Source organism: Thamnophis elegans, chromosome 1, assembly GCF_009769535.1.
Source record: "Thamnophis elegans isolate rThaEle1 chromosome 1, rThaEle1.pri, whole genome shotgun sequence".
NCBI classification, from domain to species: Eukaryota; Metazoa; Chordata; class Lepidosauria; order Squamata; family Colubridae; genus Thamnophis; species Thamnophis elegans.
In genome coordinates this window covers 70,097,345-70,113,992 of record NC_045541.1, presented here as the reverse complement: position 1 = coordinate 70,113,992, position 16,648 = coordinate 70,097,345, and the positions used below count along the sequence as shown (strand labels likewise).

Sequence of the window (16,648 nt, the reverse complement as noted above, 5' to 3'; positions counted from 1 at the left end):
GTTCAAAATCGTGCCTATCGGTTTTTGTCATTTTTAAAACAATATTAGACTAGTCTATATTTTTGCATTGATGTTTTTGGCTCTTGTATCAGAAAACAAAAATGTAATGGTGTAGACAAAGGGGGTTTCCAACAATTAAGGCCCATCTCTGCTGCAAGTTATGAATATAGTAATTGGAGCTGAAGCAAGTTCCAAATAAATGTTAAGTATCCCCATGCAACATCAATGGCAGCAAAGATAGGACAAACTGATTTTTTCCATCCATTTCTGGTGATGAAGTTCAGATGAGGTTTTGAAAAGGGTGAGTTGGAAAATGGGGGAAAGCAAGAATTACTTTACTACGGGACATTTTTCCTCCTAAATATATGCTGCTCCCCTCCTCCCATTGTTGCATCTGTGCAAATTGTCTCAGGGCCATGTTTACAAATCTGCAATTCATTAATTCACATGAGTTATTTCCAGCAATAACTCACTCTGTCTTTCTCAAAAACTCCTTAATAATTCCTAGAAACGTTTTCTAGAATCTCTCTTGTGTGCTTCATTTAATATAGCTGGTGCTTTTAATTTCATCCCTCCTCTTTAAGTAATATTGAGGCACTAGCAATAAGCTAAGAGGACCTCACACAGGAATCTGTTTGAAACAAGAGACTATATGTCTATTTGTACATGCAGTATTTGTGTAAGGGCATAGTTTTTAAAAGAGGATCCATATGATAAAAAAGGAACAAAGCATGAATTTTGGTATAAAAATAGGTTTCTTGCATTCATAGTAGTAGAAATGTGAAGATATCTAACATCTATGTAAGAATTGAATTATTACTGGAAGTAATCACTTAATGGCAGATTTTCTATCTAGTCAACAAAGAATTGAAATATCAAGAGACTATAAGCTATTGGGGATAGCTTTATTTACATATTTTTTGTATAACAAATTTAGAATTTAGTCATCCTGCTTCTTTTCTTCCAGAGCACTAGCACAGCAATAAATAGGATAATCCCAATGATAGGTAGTACCACCAAAAGCACCAGAGTGAAGTCTTCACTGGAGTTCACATCTGTGGATAAGAGAAAACCTTTTATAATTCATTTATTGTCATCTCATAAAGCAGTTGTCACTTGGCCAAGCTATTGAAAAACATTTTTCTTGCTAGATTATGATTATTCTGTAGGGGCCACACATGACACTAAATAAAATATAATGATGTCCACATTTCTTATGAAAGCTCCCTTGTTTCATCTTTACATAACATATTCTATTATAGAATATACAGTGGCTTGAGATCCAAAGTATTAGTAAATTCTATCAGCATTACCCCAGCTTGGGGTAAAAAGAATGAGGGGAAGGCGATGTTTACAGCTTGAATTTTTCTGTAATAATAATGTAACGTCTGCAGGACTGTCAGTAGATTCTGGAATATTAAAGGCAATAATTGTCAGCTGGTGCCCATTTACTAATCCACTTATAAATATTCCTATTTAAATCACTATGCATACCAAGCATTCACTTTATACAGGAATGTAGTAACCCAAGTTAGAGTTTTAAGAGAAATATGAAGTATGTTTATATTTAACATACTTCATATTTCTCTTAAAACTCTAACTTGGGTATACTTACAGTATTGTAATTTCTGGCTCTTCGTTATTGTACATACTTACCACTCTTCCACTCAACTTGTTTCTCATGAATATTCTCTTGAAAAATTACAGCTCCATAAGTGCTTATTAAGTCCATGGATTCTGTCTCATTCGCCTCCTTCAAAAACCGACGGCCTCCTAAGACATTGAAGACAAGATCTCCAATAAGATACATAGAAATATACAGTTGCAATATATTTCCATTTAACTACAAAAGGGGAAAGTTAAAAAAAATATACAGAAAAGTTCAAAACACCACTCCCTCAGTTCAATCCACCTCATAGAGTTGTTATGGGGAAAAGAAGAGGAATGGGCATTAGGTATGTTTGCTGCCTTGAGTTATTAACAATAAAAAATAATAAAGGTGGGATGTAAATATTTTTTAAATTATTTACATAATCAATTAACCATATACAAATATTTTTTTAAAAATGAATCCATGGGAGAATCAGGAAATTATTAATTAATAAGCCTAATATCAGGAAAGCTGTGAAAACCCTATTCAAAAGAATTGAGGCACACAGAGGCATAAGGCCCTACTAAAGAAAAAATCTGCACGGATTTTACAAAGCTAAATACCGCTTTACCAATATTTCATTTTTTTTAAAGAATCTCCAAGTGAATGAAAATAACCTTGCTCATGTTCAATATTTGGATTTTCTAAGCGCCTTTGGCAAAACTGGTAATGAAAACACAATTTAGTGGCAATGAGGTCAAAGGCTTTGTTCTTTTACATTTTGCTAACAGGCAAAACAAAACAAAGTAATTAGTAATATGTGGAATGGAGAGAAACAAGTAGAGTTCCTCCAGAACTATTTTCAGAACCAGTGCTTTTTAACTTAAACGGCTCCTAATCAATGTTGGAAGAGCCCTTAAAATTTTATCTAGTCCAACTCCTCCTTCAATGGAGGAACTGCTAAAATATTTTGGACATGTGACTATGTATCTTCTATTTGAAAATCTCAAGTAAAGAATGATATATCACATCATGAACACCATCAGCAAATTCTTCTTAACATTTAACCACCTGAATCTATGTCCATCTGATTCTTGCACTGCCCTCTGCCTCTGGGGTGAAAGAGAACAAGTCTATTTCCTCCAGTGTATATCTGAAAACTGATACCATTTCTCTCCTCAGTCTTCTCTTCTGCAGGCAAAACATACCCTCCTCTATTTCTCATGAGACTGGGTTTGTCAATCCCCTTACTACCTTATAGTCATCCTATGAACTTGCTCCAATGTATCAATGTCTATTTTATACTGCAATGTCCACAGGTGAACACAGTATTCCAAGTGGGGTTTGATCAAGGCAGAATAGAAAAAAGGACAATTGCTTCTTATGGTCTTCCTTGCTCATACAAATTTTTGACTTTATGGGTAAGCAGTGAGCTAGTCAGATTTATGGGCAATACTAAACTATTGAAAATGATTTTTAAAAATTCTTCCTTAAACTAGATCATGTTTGATTTCTTCATGCATTCCAAGATATATTGATATTAACTATTTTTATATATTAGGTGCCTCATGAACACCTAAGTAGAGGGAGAGAGTCCTTTAAAGCTGTGGCTTTGAAGCATTCTAACTTACTTGAAGCCACTGGCATTTGACATGCAACTCTGCAGGAATCATGATCGGAGGGATGGCAAACAGATACGCTGCAGAAGAGGTGCACCTAGAAAAGACAGAACATGAGTCTGTTAAGAGTAGACCAGTCTCAATCTTGCCAGATCTAATTTTAGTTAATTTCAATTCCAACAAAATTATAACTTCTATTAAGATATATCTCCAAAATATGTACTCATTAATGCTTTGCTAAAAAAGGACCCAAAGAAGTAAGTAATGGACAGCGCCCTAAAAGTTAAGGTATTGTATATTTTGTCCATCTCTCTTTAGATATAAGATATGCACTGCTTCCATAAGCAGTTTATTAGGTACAAGTATTCAGGAAACAACATTTCTTAAACATATTTGTAATAAAAGATGAGTACAAATAAATGTATTTGTCTCGCCCCAAAGTGCCCATTAAAAATCCAGGTTAATGCCCTCCAGACATTTATTTCAGACCTGCTCCTTAGCAACATGTGTGATCTGTACTAGAATTAAAAACCCGACCACACCATTTTCTTAGGAAAAGTAGTTACTATATTTCCCCCTTTACATTCAAGTAGCATACTTTGCACATTGTCCCCTACTCTCTTAGAAGTTAATTTGATTGGAAAAACTGAATATAAAAAATAATTATTTTGCTTATCTTCTTACAGAACCATCTAGCATCATTTGAGGGGCAGAATCCACAAATGTGAACGTGTAAATGATGAAACGCTGGTAGTGGTTAGGAAAGGAAAGCTCTGATGTAGCAGGTCCCATGGGCACCAGCTCGGTTCTGTAGTTGTCTCCTTCAAATGGGCACCTGGGAAAAAGACACATTAGAAAAGTTGTCAAGATGTGGCTCTTTCTCCAAGCCTTGGGATCATGATGTGTTGAAGGCCCAATTGTGTGATGGTTTCATTTCCATTTGGATCTACACTTTATTATTTCATCATTATTAATTGGTTTAACCAGATTTTACAGAATTTTCTGTAAGCCACCAAGAGTCACATTGGTTAAATTGGATGGCCATATAAACTTCTTTTAAATAAAGTGAGTAAAACATTCTCATTGAAACCACCCAGTGCTATGAGAATTAGCATTTTTCTTTTTTATTTACTTACCCATCTACTAGAATTGGCCACTGTAATTGCTCAAGGGGATTTGAACTTGGAGTAGCCCAGCAATCATGGAGAACCAGAATCAGGGATGGGTCCAGTCTCTGTAGGATGCGAATCTCTACATGCACAGGCTCTCTCAGGATCTTCACAATAGGATATTGTAAATTTGAGTAGTATGAGGTATAACTTGAATCTGAGGACAAGAGGCAAAATATGATTATATGGTTTTTCAAGGCAAGGAGATGCACAGCAGTGTTGATATCAGACATTAAGGCACATGTACCTGTGGCAATGCGCAGCTCAAGCCGGAGAGGTCCTACTTGGAAAATTGGAGCTGGACTGGGAGGTGAGAACACTTCAACTTGAAGTGGCAGGAAATCAGTAGCATTGTAGATACAACGAGCATGAAGCCTACACATGTAAGATAGAAGAAACTTTCCTGTAAATCATTTGCTTTGACTAGAATGTTCAAAATTAATCTTAGTTTTAGTAGATAGCTACAGTATCCTTTTCTAAGGTTTTGAGTTAACAAACCTCTGTTATAACATGATTATTTATGGCAGTCTAAACAAATGTGAATCAAGCTGCGCTTAACTGTTGGATACTTTGAAAAGAAGAGCTATGGAAGATGGACCTTAGTTTATAAATGATGCCCAACCAATCTATGCCAAAAGTGGGGAATCTTCTATAATTGGACTTTCATTCCCATTCTAATCAGATAACTTGATCAATAGTCTGAAAAAATACCCTGTTTCCCGCAAAATAAGACCTCCCTGGATAATAAGCCCAATCAGGCTTTTCAGTGCTTGTGCTAAAATAAGCCCTTCCCTGAAAATATTGCAACACAGCAGCAGCCATGAAGTGACCACACTCGCCACCTCCTGCACCTCAAAAATAATAGAATCTCCTCGAAAATAAAGTACTTATTTCGGAGGTCAAAAGAAAATAAGACCCTGTCTTATTTTGGGGAAAACACAGTAGCTACATAAATCAAAAGCTCTAAAGAAGACCAAGATCAAATCTGTAAAACTTAATTTAGAAGACTAAACATATCCATATCTTAACACTAAATGGAGAACTATCTCATCGGTACATGGCAAATTCAACATACATGAAGGTACTATCTCGTGTAATAGAGCCATCTCGCCCTTTTAGGATGTCGAGGCCAGAAACGAGCTGGTTTTCGTATATCAATTTGCCACCAGTCACCTAGAAGGACAAGAAACACAGACATTTTTAGATGGTCTAGTAATTAAATCAAAGATCCTTCAAATTCCAGATAGATTAGCACTTGCCTAGACAGCACCCTCACCTGAACAGTTGTGCCACACTGTGTGAGAGGAAAGCGGAAGACCAGGAAAGATTCTGTTTTTCTGACTGGACTGCAACTTGCTTGGGCATAGGAGAGTCTGACACTCTCCAGGATGATCGGATAATCCAACATATCCCTGGAGATTACCAAAATGAAGTAGCCATCTCGAAGGCACTGAACAGTGACTGCAAGACACAAAGTGCAGAGGTTAAAAGCCAGACAGATCAAGAACTCTCGGAGTGGGTGTGTGTGTGTTAGTTTATTTCATCAAAAAGCAGAAGTGATAGTTCTCTCACTCAGTTTCATCAGACTTGGAGCAGGAAATTTATTGCTCAGCTGCCTTCTCACAGAAGCTTTGATGCTTCTCAAATTAAAAATGAAATGTATCTAGAATAAGCTTCACCAATATGAATCAATGTGTAATCTGCAAAAGTCCCAGTGAATAATTTCTAGAGTTATTGACCATGCTGGTTGATAATTTGTAAAGTTGTCCCAATGAACAGCTTAGTGTTCCACTACAGTTTGATGCAGTAGTTAAGGTGCTGGTCTAGAAACAGAAGATAGTGAATTCTAGTCCTGCTTTAGGCATGAAAAACCAGCTGGATAACATTGGATGAGCCACTCACAGCCCAACTCACCTTACAGAGCTGTTGTTGTTGTGATAGGAGAAAGGAGTATGAGTAAGTCTGCCACTTTGAGTTGTATATGGAAAAAAGGTAAGATAAAAATATATAACAAAACATCCTATACAATATGGAAAAACCTTGAAACTGAAACTTGCACAAGATATGATATTGCATATAAACTGTCTTTTTAGGAAAATAATTTGATTTGATAAAATGCTGTGAAGAATGTTGATATGGAGAAAAAAAACCTGTCTCAGCAGTGTTCCTAGTTATTGGCTGTGAGCAAACAAGACATTTCACTTTCAAAGTATAGCAGTGGCTGGACCCTAGGCACAGCATTAAGTTTTTTTTTTACTTTTTACCTGTGTTGCCATAGTAGCATGGAGTCACCTGATCCCTAGCATCATAACAGCATCCTGTTTGATGACAAGCTGTTGGTCCTTGTACATCTGCACAGGGTATTCTCCCAGAAGAAACCTGGCATTGTTGCTGAGTTAGAGGGCGACCTGGAAGTAAAAGAAATTACATTGTTTAGAAAATAGAAAATTAGCCCTTAATGACTAGATGTATGTATCATAATAAACCGTAATGTTTTTGTCTGGTATGAAATTAGCATCACAAACTCTTATGATTCAAGTAACAAAGAGAGAAGGGCAGAAATACACAAGAAGCTGAAAACTGGAAGGGTTCTGGACCTAAACATGAAAACTAGACATCACCTGTGACCTGTTAGCTCATTCCAGAGATATTTCCTTACTAGATTCCTCAATGCGTTCAAAAATAGCAAAGCTTCCAATGGACATCAAGAGTTCTTAATGTATCCCCATCGAAAGTAGCCCCCGTTGAACTGTATAGCAGTCAAACATCAGGAGTTGACATATGAAATGTTTCATGACGTTATGTATTACGCCATAAAATATCTTTTATGATACTTTTTATGTCATAAAATGCTTTATAAAACTTGCCCGGTTTCAATTCCACAGGTGTCATGGGTCCCAGATTTTGGATGCATTCTACAAGTTAGCCCATTTGAGGTAATTTGGTAAAAAATATTTTGGCCTATGAGGTAATGTTTCACCCACTTAAAGGTTACAGACACGCAGGATTTAATAGTATATAAATAAGAAAAACAAAACTAGAAAAGCAATATAGAGCAATAATTGTTACTCTATAAGATCTGCACATTCATAAATTAAAAACATAAACCCAAAAACCAAAGTTACTTTTATTGAGTGATAGTATATGCAACATATTGCACATGTATGAAACTGGCAATAACAAACATTTAAGTAAAAAGAAAATCTACATACCTACACGAGACTGGATGACCATTGAATACACATGCTCAGGAAAAGACTCCCCTGGACGAACATGGTCTGGCTGAAGTGGAAGAAGTTGGCCAGGTTGGGATTCACCTGGATACACCAGGCCTGGCTGAAACTGCCCTGGACGCACCAAGCCAGGCTGGGACTCTCTGGGGTGAATCTGTCCTGGCTGGATGGGGCGCACTAGGCCAGGCTGAGACTCTCCTGGGTGAACCTGTCCTGGCTGGATAGGGCGTACTAGGCTGGTTTGAGATTCTCCTGGGCGCACCTGCCCAGGCTGGATGGGGTGCACTAGGCCGGTCAGAGATTCTCCTGGACGCACCTGTTCTGGCTGGATGGGGCGCACTAGGCCGGTCTCGGACTCTACTGGGCGAACCTGTCCTGGCTGGATGGGGCGCACAAGACCGGGCAGAGATTGTCCTGGACGCACCTGTCCTGGATGGATGGGGCGCACTAGGCCGGGCAGAGTTTCTCCTGGGCGCACCTGTTCTGGCTGGATGGGCCACACTAGGCCAGTGTGAGATTCTCCTGGGCGAACCTGTCCTGGCTGGATGGGGCGCACTAGGCCGGTCTCGGACTCTACTGGGCGAACCTGTCCTGGCTGGATGGGGCGCACAAGACCAGGCAGAGATTGTCCTGGACGCACCTGTCCTGGATGGATGGGGCGCACTAGGCCGGGCAGAGTTTCTCCTGGGCGCACCTGTTCTGGCTGGATGGGCCACACTAGGCCAGTGTGAGATTCTCCTGGGCGAACCTGTCCTGGCTGGATGGGGCGCACTAGGCCGGTCTCAGACTCTACTGGGCGAACTTGTCCTGGCTGGATGGGGCGCACTAGGCCGGGCAGAGTTTCTCCTGGGCGCACCTGTTCTGGCTGGATGGGGTGCACTAGGCCGGGCAGAGATTCTCCTGGACGCACCTGTCCTGGCTGGATGGGGCGCACAAGGCCGGTGTGAGATTCTCCTGGGCGCACCTGTTCTGGCTGGATGGGGCGCACTAGGCCCGTGTGAGATTCTCCTGGTCGCACCTGTCCTGGCTGGATGGGGTGCACTAGGCCGGGCAGAGATTCTCCTGGACGCACCTGTCCTGGCTGGATGGGGCGCACAAGGCCGGTGTGAGATTCTCCTGGACGCACCTGTTCTGGCTGGATGGGGCGCACTAGGCCGGTGTGAGATTCTCCTGGACGAACCTGTCCTGGCTGGATGGGGCGCACTAGGCCGGTGTGAGATTCTCCTGGACGAACCTGTCCTGGCTGGATGGGGCGCACTAGGCCCGTGTGAGATTCTCCTGGGCGCACTAGGCTGGTGTGAGATTCTCCTGGACGCACCTGTTCTGGCTGGATGGGGCGCACTAGGCCGGTCTCGGACTCTACTGGGCGAACCTGTCCTGGCTGGATGGGGTGCACAAGACCGGGCAGAGATTGTCCTGGACGCACCTGTCCTGGCTGGATGGGGCGCACAAGGCCGGTGTGAGATTCTCCTGGGCGCACCTGTTCTGGCTGGATGGGGCGCACTAGGCCGGTGTGAGATTCTCCTGGACGAACCTGTCCTGGCTGGATGGGGCGCACTAGGCCGGTGTGAGATTCTCCTGGACGAACCTGTCCTGGCTGGATGGGGCGCACTAGGCCCGTGTGAGATTCTCCTGGTCGCACCTGTCCTGGCTGGATGGGGCGCACTAGGCCGAGCAGAGATTCTCCTGGACGCACCTGTCCTGGCTGGATGGGGCGCACTAGGCCGGGCAGAGATTCTCCTGGGCGAACCTGTCCTGGCTGGATGGGGCGCACTAGGCCGGTCTCGGACTCTACTGGGCGAACCTGTCCTGGCTGGATGGGGCGCACAAGACCAGGCAGAGATTGTCCTGGACGCACCTGTCCTGGCTGGATGGGGCGCACTAGGCCAGTGTGAGATTCCCCTGGTCGCACCTGTCCTGGCTGGATGGGGCGCACTAGGCCGGTCTCAGACTCTACTGGGCGAACTTGTCCTGGCTGGATGGGGCGCACTAGGCCGGGCAGAGATTCTTCTGGGCGCCCCTGTTCTGGCTGGGTGGGGCGCACTAGGCCGGTGTGAGATTCTCCTGGACGAACCTGTCCTGGCTGGATGGGGCGCACAAGACCAGGCAGAGATTGTCCTGGACGCACCTGTCCTGGCTGGATGGGGCGCACTAGGCCCGTGTGAGATTCTCCTGGTCGCACCTGTCCTGGCTGGATGGGGCGCACTAGGCCAGGTAGAGATTCTCCTGGGCGCACCTGTCCTGGCTGGATGGGGCGCACTAGGCCGGGCAGAGATTCTCCTGGGCGAACCTGTCCTGGCTGGATGGGGCGCACTAGGCCGGTCTCGGACTCTACTGGGCGAACCTGTCCTGGCTGGATGGGGCGCACAAGACCAGGCAGAGATTCTCCTGGACGCACCTGTTCTGGCTGGATGGGCTGCACTAGGCCAGTGTGAGATTCTCCTGGTCGCACCTGTCCTGGCTGGATGGGGTGCACAAGGCCGGGCAGAGATTGTCCTGGACGCACCTGTCCTGGCTGGATGGGGCGCACTAGGCCGGGCAGAGATTCTCCTGGGCGCACCTGTTCTGGCAGGATGGGGCGCACTAGACCAGGCAGAGATTGTCCTGGACGCACCTGTTCTGGCTGGATGGGGCGCACTAGGCCGGTCTCGGACTCTACTGGGCGAACCTGTCCTGGCTGAATGGGGCGCACAAGACCAGGCAGAGATTGTCCTGGACGCACCTGTCCTGGCTGGATGGGGCGCACTAGGCCGGGCAGAGTTTCTCCTGGGCGCACCTGTTCTGGCTGCATGGGCTGCACTAAGCCGGGCAGAGACTGTCCTGGACGCACCTGTCCTGGCTGGATGGGGCGCACAAGGCCGGGCAGAGTTTCTCCTGGTCGCACCTGTTCTGGCTGGATGGGGTGCACTAGGCCGGGCAGAGATTCTCCTGGGTGAACCTGTCCTGGCTGGATGGGCTGCACTAGGCCAGTGTGAGATTCTCCTGGTCGCACCTGTCCTGGCTGGATGGGGCGCACAAGGCCGGGCAGAGATTGTCCTGGACGCACCTGTTCTGGCTGGATAGGGCGCACTAGGCCGGGCAGAGTTTCTCCTGGACGCACCTGTTCTGGCTGGATGGGGCGCACTAGGCCGGGCAGAGATTCTCCTGGGCGAACCTGTCCTGGATGGATGGGGCGCACTAGACCGGGCAGAGATTCTCCTGGGCGCACCGGTCCTGGCTGGATGGGGCGCACTAGGCTGGGCAGAGATTCTCCTGGGCGCACCTGTTCTGGCTGGATGGGGCACACTAGGCCGGGCAGAGATTCTCCTGGGCAAACCTGTCCTGGCTGGATGGGCTGTACTAGGCCGGTGTGAGATTCTCCTGGGCGCACCTGTCCTGGCTGGATGGGGCGCACAAGACCGGGCAGAGATTCTCCTGGGTGAACCTGTCCTGGCTGGATGGGCCGCACTAGGCCGGGCAGAGATTCTCCTGGGCGAACCTGTCCTGGCTGGATGGGGCGCACTAGACCGGGCAGAGATCCTCCTGGGCGAATTTGACCTGGCTGGATGGGGCGCAATAGGCCAGTGTGAGATTCTCCTGGGCGCACCTGTTCTGGCTGGATGGGGCACACTAGGCCGAATAGAGATTCTCCTGGGCAAACCTGTCCTGGCTGGATGGGCCGCACTAGGCCGGGCAGAGATTCTCTTGGGCGCACCTGTTCTGGCTGGATGGGGTGCACTCGGCCAGTGTGAGATTCTCCTGGTCGCACCTGTCCTGGCTGGATGGGGCGCACAAGACCGGGCAGAGATTCTCCTGGGCGTACTTGTCCGGGCTGGATGGGGTGCACTAGGCTGGGCAGAAACTCTCCTGGGCGCACCTGTTCTGGCTGGACGGGGCTCATTAGGCCAGGCTGGGACTCTCCTGGCCGAATCTGTCCTGGATGGATGGGGGGCACTAGGCCGGGTTGAGACTCTCCTGGGGGAATCTGTCCTGGCTGGATAGGGTGCACAAGACCAGGCTGAGGCCACATTGGGGTTGTGAAATGCTCCTGTGGCTTCGGGCAGATCATGTTGATGTCATGAGCAGCTACTCTTCCATTCCTTGTTAGTTGCTCTAAATGAACTTTCATGTGAAGTTTTCCATCCTAGAAAAACATTAATCCAAAATGTTACAGTATAAGCTTTTATACACTGGCTATGTATGTGGGTGCATGTGTGTGTATATTGCTATGCTTCAGAAAATGTTTTTAACAGTAAAATTGACAAGGATGTCTCCCATGTGTTAGGTTTAGGATTTCCAAATCACAGTAGTTTGAAACTATGGAATTTCCCTTCTATTATATTCTATTTTAACATACCTTGTTCCTATTTGTAATATGTGAATAAAGGGAGCCTCATTTAGATAACCCAAGCTTAAACCCTATAGGGTAGGGCAGACTGAGAAATTACTTCTATATAGAGCTAAAAACACAATACTGCAGTAAAAGAATTTGCTTCCTTCACTTTATCTTGATGTTAATTAGGGAGGGGGTTGTCTGATTAGTTTCTTAGAATGGACTCAAATCCTGCAGATTAGTCCATTCTGATTAGTGTGGTAGCAACTGTAGCTTCTGGGCTTCAAAAATCATTCCCTGCAGTTTTTGCATTGTCCTTGAATTTTCTGGGGAGGAAATGGAGACCCAGGTGTCTACATAAATTATATTTCTGCCTTTCCCAGCTTGGGGCCTTGCTGAGGTTTGGGGTGGCCATTCTCCTAATTTCTAGCCAACATTGTTTTGGTTCATGCAAATTTAAGCCAAAAATATCTGATGGGGAAAGTTTGGTAAAAACTCTTCTAAGTAGAAATTCAGAAATACAATACATATGTCTACAGCTCCCCTCCCCACACCCAGTATTTTCTAGCAAAGTCTCACCTTCTTTATTATACCGCAGCGACTACCATAGCCAGCAGAGAAGGTAACTGTCCTATTATCTGATATAATCAAGTGACGACAGAAGGGACAATTGGAAACGTCAACGACTTTCCCAAATTCATCTGTTGACAAAAATTAATGCATTAACTATCAAAGGCTATTTATCCAAATAGATGCCAAAGGCAATAGCATTAATAGGCTCTGCAAATATGTGTTGTTTGGATTACTTACATGGTCTTCATAACACCCCACAATTACTGAAGAGATATAAAGGCTAGAAGCAGATTAAATAATTTAATTTCTATAATTTGTATATGTTACAAATTGCATGAATTCTTTGAGCTTCCTCTACAGTACCGTTAAACTTTGGACTGCAATTTTCAGAATTCTCTCCAAGAACCATACTGGCTGGAGAATTCTGGAAGTTGAAGTTACCTCCCACAAAAAGGAGGCTATAATAGTCATAAATTAGTCATAAATTAGTCCCAGCCATGAGGATTTGTAAATCATATTATAGTTCATTGTAGGAACCAACCAATTAGTTTATTTGATAAACCTCATTTAGATAACCCAAGCTTACAATATGTGAATCAAGACATAGTCTCTGATCTGACATTCCTATAGGAGTTTATCTGAAAACAAATTCTACAAGAATTGGACGCTAGATTAAATTATATCAAGAACAAAATTACAGAAACTTTAGCAAGTTATAGCAAGCAGCTTCATTTAAAAAGCCAAGGTTTGTGAATAGCTTTCCTGGTTTTGCATTTCTAAACCTCCAATTTTACTCCCCAGGGATTGAGGAATTATTTCTTAAACTCCTAGAAATTGCTAATCTTTCCTAATGCTCTAATTTCTTTGTAAGATTTCCTGTCCCTATTAAATATTTCACTCCAGATTATCTAGCCAAATTTATATTAGGAGGAAGCTGCTTGTGAACCATGGATTGCCTATAGCTTGTTTTCCCCTTGCTCTTTTCACTATAATTGCATGCTAATTGCCCTACAAATTTACTAATTGTAGGGCAATTAGCATGTCCTCTGAGACCCAGGACAATGTGGGTTTAAATTCTCCAAACCACAATACTCTCTGGGTGACTCTGACCAATAAACAACTGGAATAAAATATGAGAGATGATGGCCAAATATGGCTTTTTCAGGCTTGTGCCTCGGTGTGCATGTTTTCCAATGAGATAAACCAAGACAGGAAGATCATTTTATTACAATTTATCAGAATATTCAGACAAAAGGGATTCCTCATTCAAAGAGGGAACCCTGATCTTTAGCTTGCATCCCATAACAAAGAAGTCTGATAGAGGAAAGTTGATTGAACAGGATAATAGCATACATGTTTATTAAAATGAGGTCTGAAGGGGAATAAATTGTGAGAAAGGTTGTTTAGGGTTCACAAGAGATAAGCCAGATCCCAATACTAACAAACTTTTCTTATCATGGAACTAGTTTCCAGCTTCTTTATCAGTTTAGGAGTGTTAAAAGCTAATAAATCTTGAACATTACTTTAAAAGAAAGAATATAAATCAGATTAAAATACAAACTAACTATGTTAGATAACAAATAACAAAACCCATGTTATTTGCCCCTCAGAGGTGATTCCTTTTAATAAAGTTGGTTAGTTGGAAAAAGTTTTGCCAGGCTCCTTCTGATTGCTGGCTTCTTTAAATCAACATGTCTTTTCCTCCTAGAATGCCAGCAGAACTTGCTAGGAAAGCCTACATCTATTTTAAGTTGTAGAAATGGCAATTAGATATTCCGAATCAACTTGATGTCAACTCTTCACTCACAGGGAGAAACTTGTCTAACTTCCTTTTGCTCAGTAATACTAAATATAGGAGTAGCCACCATACCCACCTTAAAAAGGATTACTATGTGTACTAAGCATAAAGTCCCTTACAGCCCCAAGTGTCCTCTTGTTACAAGAAATGTTACAACTCTAATTTAGTATTTTGCAGGAAAACAGACGATTGTCCTTACCCACAACTTTAAAGCGGACCTCCTGGACTTGATTGCGGTACACAAGCAACTGGAAACCATCATCTTCACAGTTATAGTGATACTGGATGGCTTCTGTGCCAGCTTTCCAGAAGTCTGCTTGCCCATGACATAACCCCAGAATCACTAGGAATACTAAACCTAGAGAGCCACTACAACCCAACTCCATGGTTGTAGCGGCCAAATAAACCAATGCTGCACCAGCGAGCTGCTACTGCTGGTAAAAACAGAAGTGCGGGAGGACTGGAATTATAAAAGAGCAAGGGGGGAGGTTGATTGGCTGAAATGAAAATTCACCCAGCATTGTCTGCACCTGGGGATCTGTTAGGCCAAATAAGGGACAGGGTCAAAAGAACAAGACTCAACCAAAGAGAAACATTCATAGTATTCGTCCCACAAGCACTTCCCCTGCCACTTTTTTCTCTCACCCTTTCTTGAACTGGGCTGTAAAAATAATTCACTTTAGGCATTATTGCTGAATAGAGAATAAGGCAATCCCACATATATTAATTTGGAAGCCAGTTCCACTAACTTCAATAGGGCTATCTAAACTAAGTTTTGTATAGAATTTAGTAGCAGATGTTCTGTCTCAGTTTTTTACATTGTTTTTCTTATGCTGCCCCCTTTTCTGAGACTGCATGCTTTCATTTTCTTTGAAGTTTTTAGTGCACAGAAATTTAGCAAGATAAGATTGGAATAGCTTCTCCAGTTGAATTTCATCTTATTATGCAGTGCAGCTGTTGAAGAAAAAATACACTCTGCAGGGAAACTAGATCTACCACAAATTTGTTAGGAAGGGTGCAGGTTTAATTATTTTTATGGTGTATATAGGTTTTTTTAAGAAATTAAATAGCAGCCCGCAATATTATAATGTACAATTTCAAAGTACTCCACACCATGCTTCTTGCCACCCATAGCTTTCTCTTTTTCTTCCTCTTGACACTAATTTAGTCTTGATTAGGAAGTTTTAGGTTTCAGATGAAAACATTACTACCTTGGAAATGAAAAAAGTGTTTCAGCCTCTATTTTCTGACTGGTAGGACATTGTTTATTGTATTCTTCCCATTATATTCATGGATTTTATAATCTGTACCATTTGGGCATATCGCCACATTACTTACTTTCTCATTTATATTGTTTTTCTCTGCCTTATACTAAGGTGCATTAATTTTAATGTTAAAGTTAATTTTATTCTGACTGTAACCACTTCTATACCAGGGGTGGGTTGCTGCCAGTGTTACTGCTGGCTTGCAATCCATGTGTAATGGGTGCACACGCTCTTAATGTAAATTGTTCCATGCACAGAACAATTTATAGTGAACTGCGCACATGCAGTCACTAAAATCCAACATGGCGGCAGCCAAGCAACAGCGAGAGAACTGGTTCAGGGGCGTGGCAGGCCTGGGTTGCTGCTGGTTGTGCGACCCAGGCTTGAATTCTGCTACCGGTTTAGCCAAACTGGGCTAAATCAGCAGCAACCCACCTCTGGTCTATACCAATAAAACACCACTGAGGTAAATGATTGCAATCTTTCCATTTATTATGTTTGATATTTGTTCCAGTCATGATTTTGGCTGCAAAAAACTAGATGGTCCAAAGACATGTGACTAAAAGCCTAAATGCTAATAAACACAGTCATAATTACTACCAGAGTTTCTAAAGTTCTTAAAGAACAGAGGACCCAAACTTTGGAGAAGATGAGCAAAAAATTAATGTTGAAAAATGAAAAATTATCACCTTCTCTGGAGGAGATTTTCAAGTGTAATAAAAAAGACACAGATTCACAGCATGAGAGAGTTACACATACTTCCCATGATCCCTGCATTTATTATCACAATGTTCTCATTTCACCGTATGTCCACTCACACATATTTGGATTGTTAAGAGTGTTTTTCTGTAATGTGAGGTTAGGCGGGATGAATCTTTCATTTTAATATTCCTCCTAGGAACCTCCAACCATCATTATCTTTAATTCTGCTTCTTCTCAAATAATGTTACCATTAGAATCTGGTGAATCTTCACATGTCTGTTAGTTATATCATACTTCTACTCCCAAATGCCTTGTCAAGAAGTGAGTCTGTTAAACCAATATGGCAATGGATCTTGCTGAAAGTTTTGGGAAGCAGGGACCATCAA

At 43.1% G+C, this 16,648-nt stretch overlaps 1 protein-coding gene across 1 annotated transcript; it reads right to left on the bottom strand.

Annotated features, from left to right (window-relative positions):
* Positions 1 to 933: 933 nt before the first annotated feature.
* ZP1 (zona pellucida glycoprotein 1) lies at positions 934 to 14,681 on the bottom strand. The gene is made up of 12 exons (XM_032212464.1): positions 14,495 to 14,681; positions 12,504 to 12,625; positions 7,592 to 11,735; positions 6,644 to 6,787; positions 5,656 to 5,840; positions 5,455 to 5,552; positions 4,627 to 4,754; positions 4,347 to 4,536; positions 3,895 to 4,045; positions 3,223 to 3,307; positions 1,657 to 1,773; positions 934 to 1,055 (listed from the first exon to the last, which is right to left on the bottom strand). The coding sequence occupies exons 1-12, from the start codon at positions 14,679 to 14,681 to the stop codon at positions 934 to 936; spliced, it is 5,673 nt and encodes a 1,890-aa protein (XP_032068355.1).
* Between the last annotated feature and the right edge of the window lie 1,967 nt (positions 14,682 to 16,648).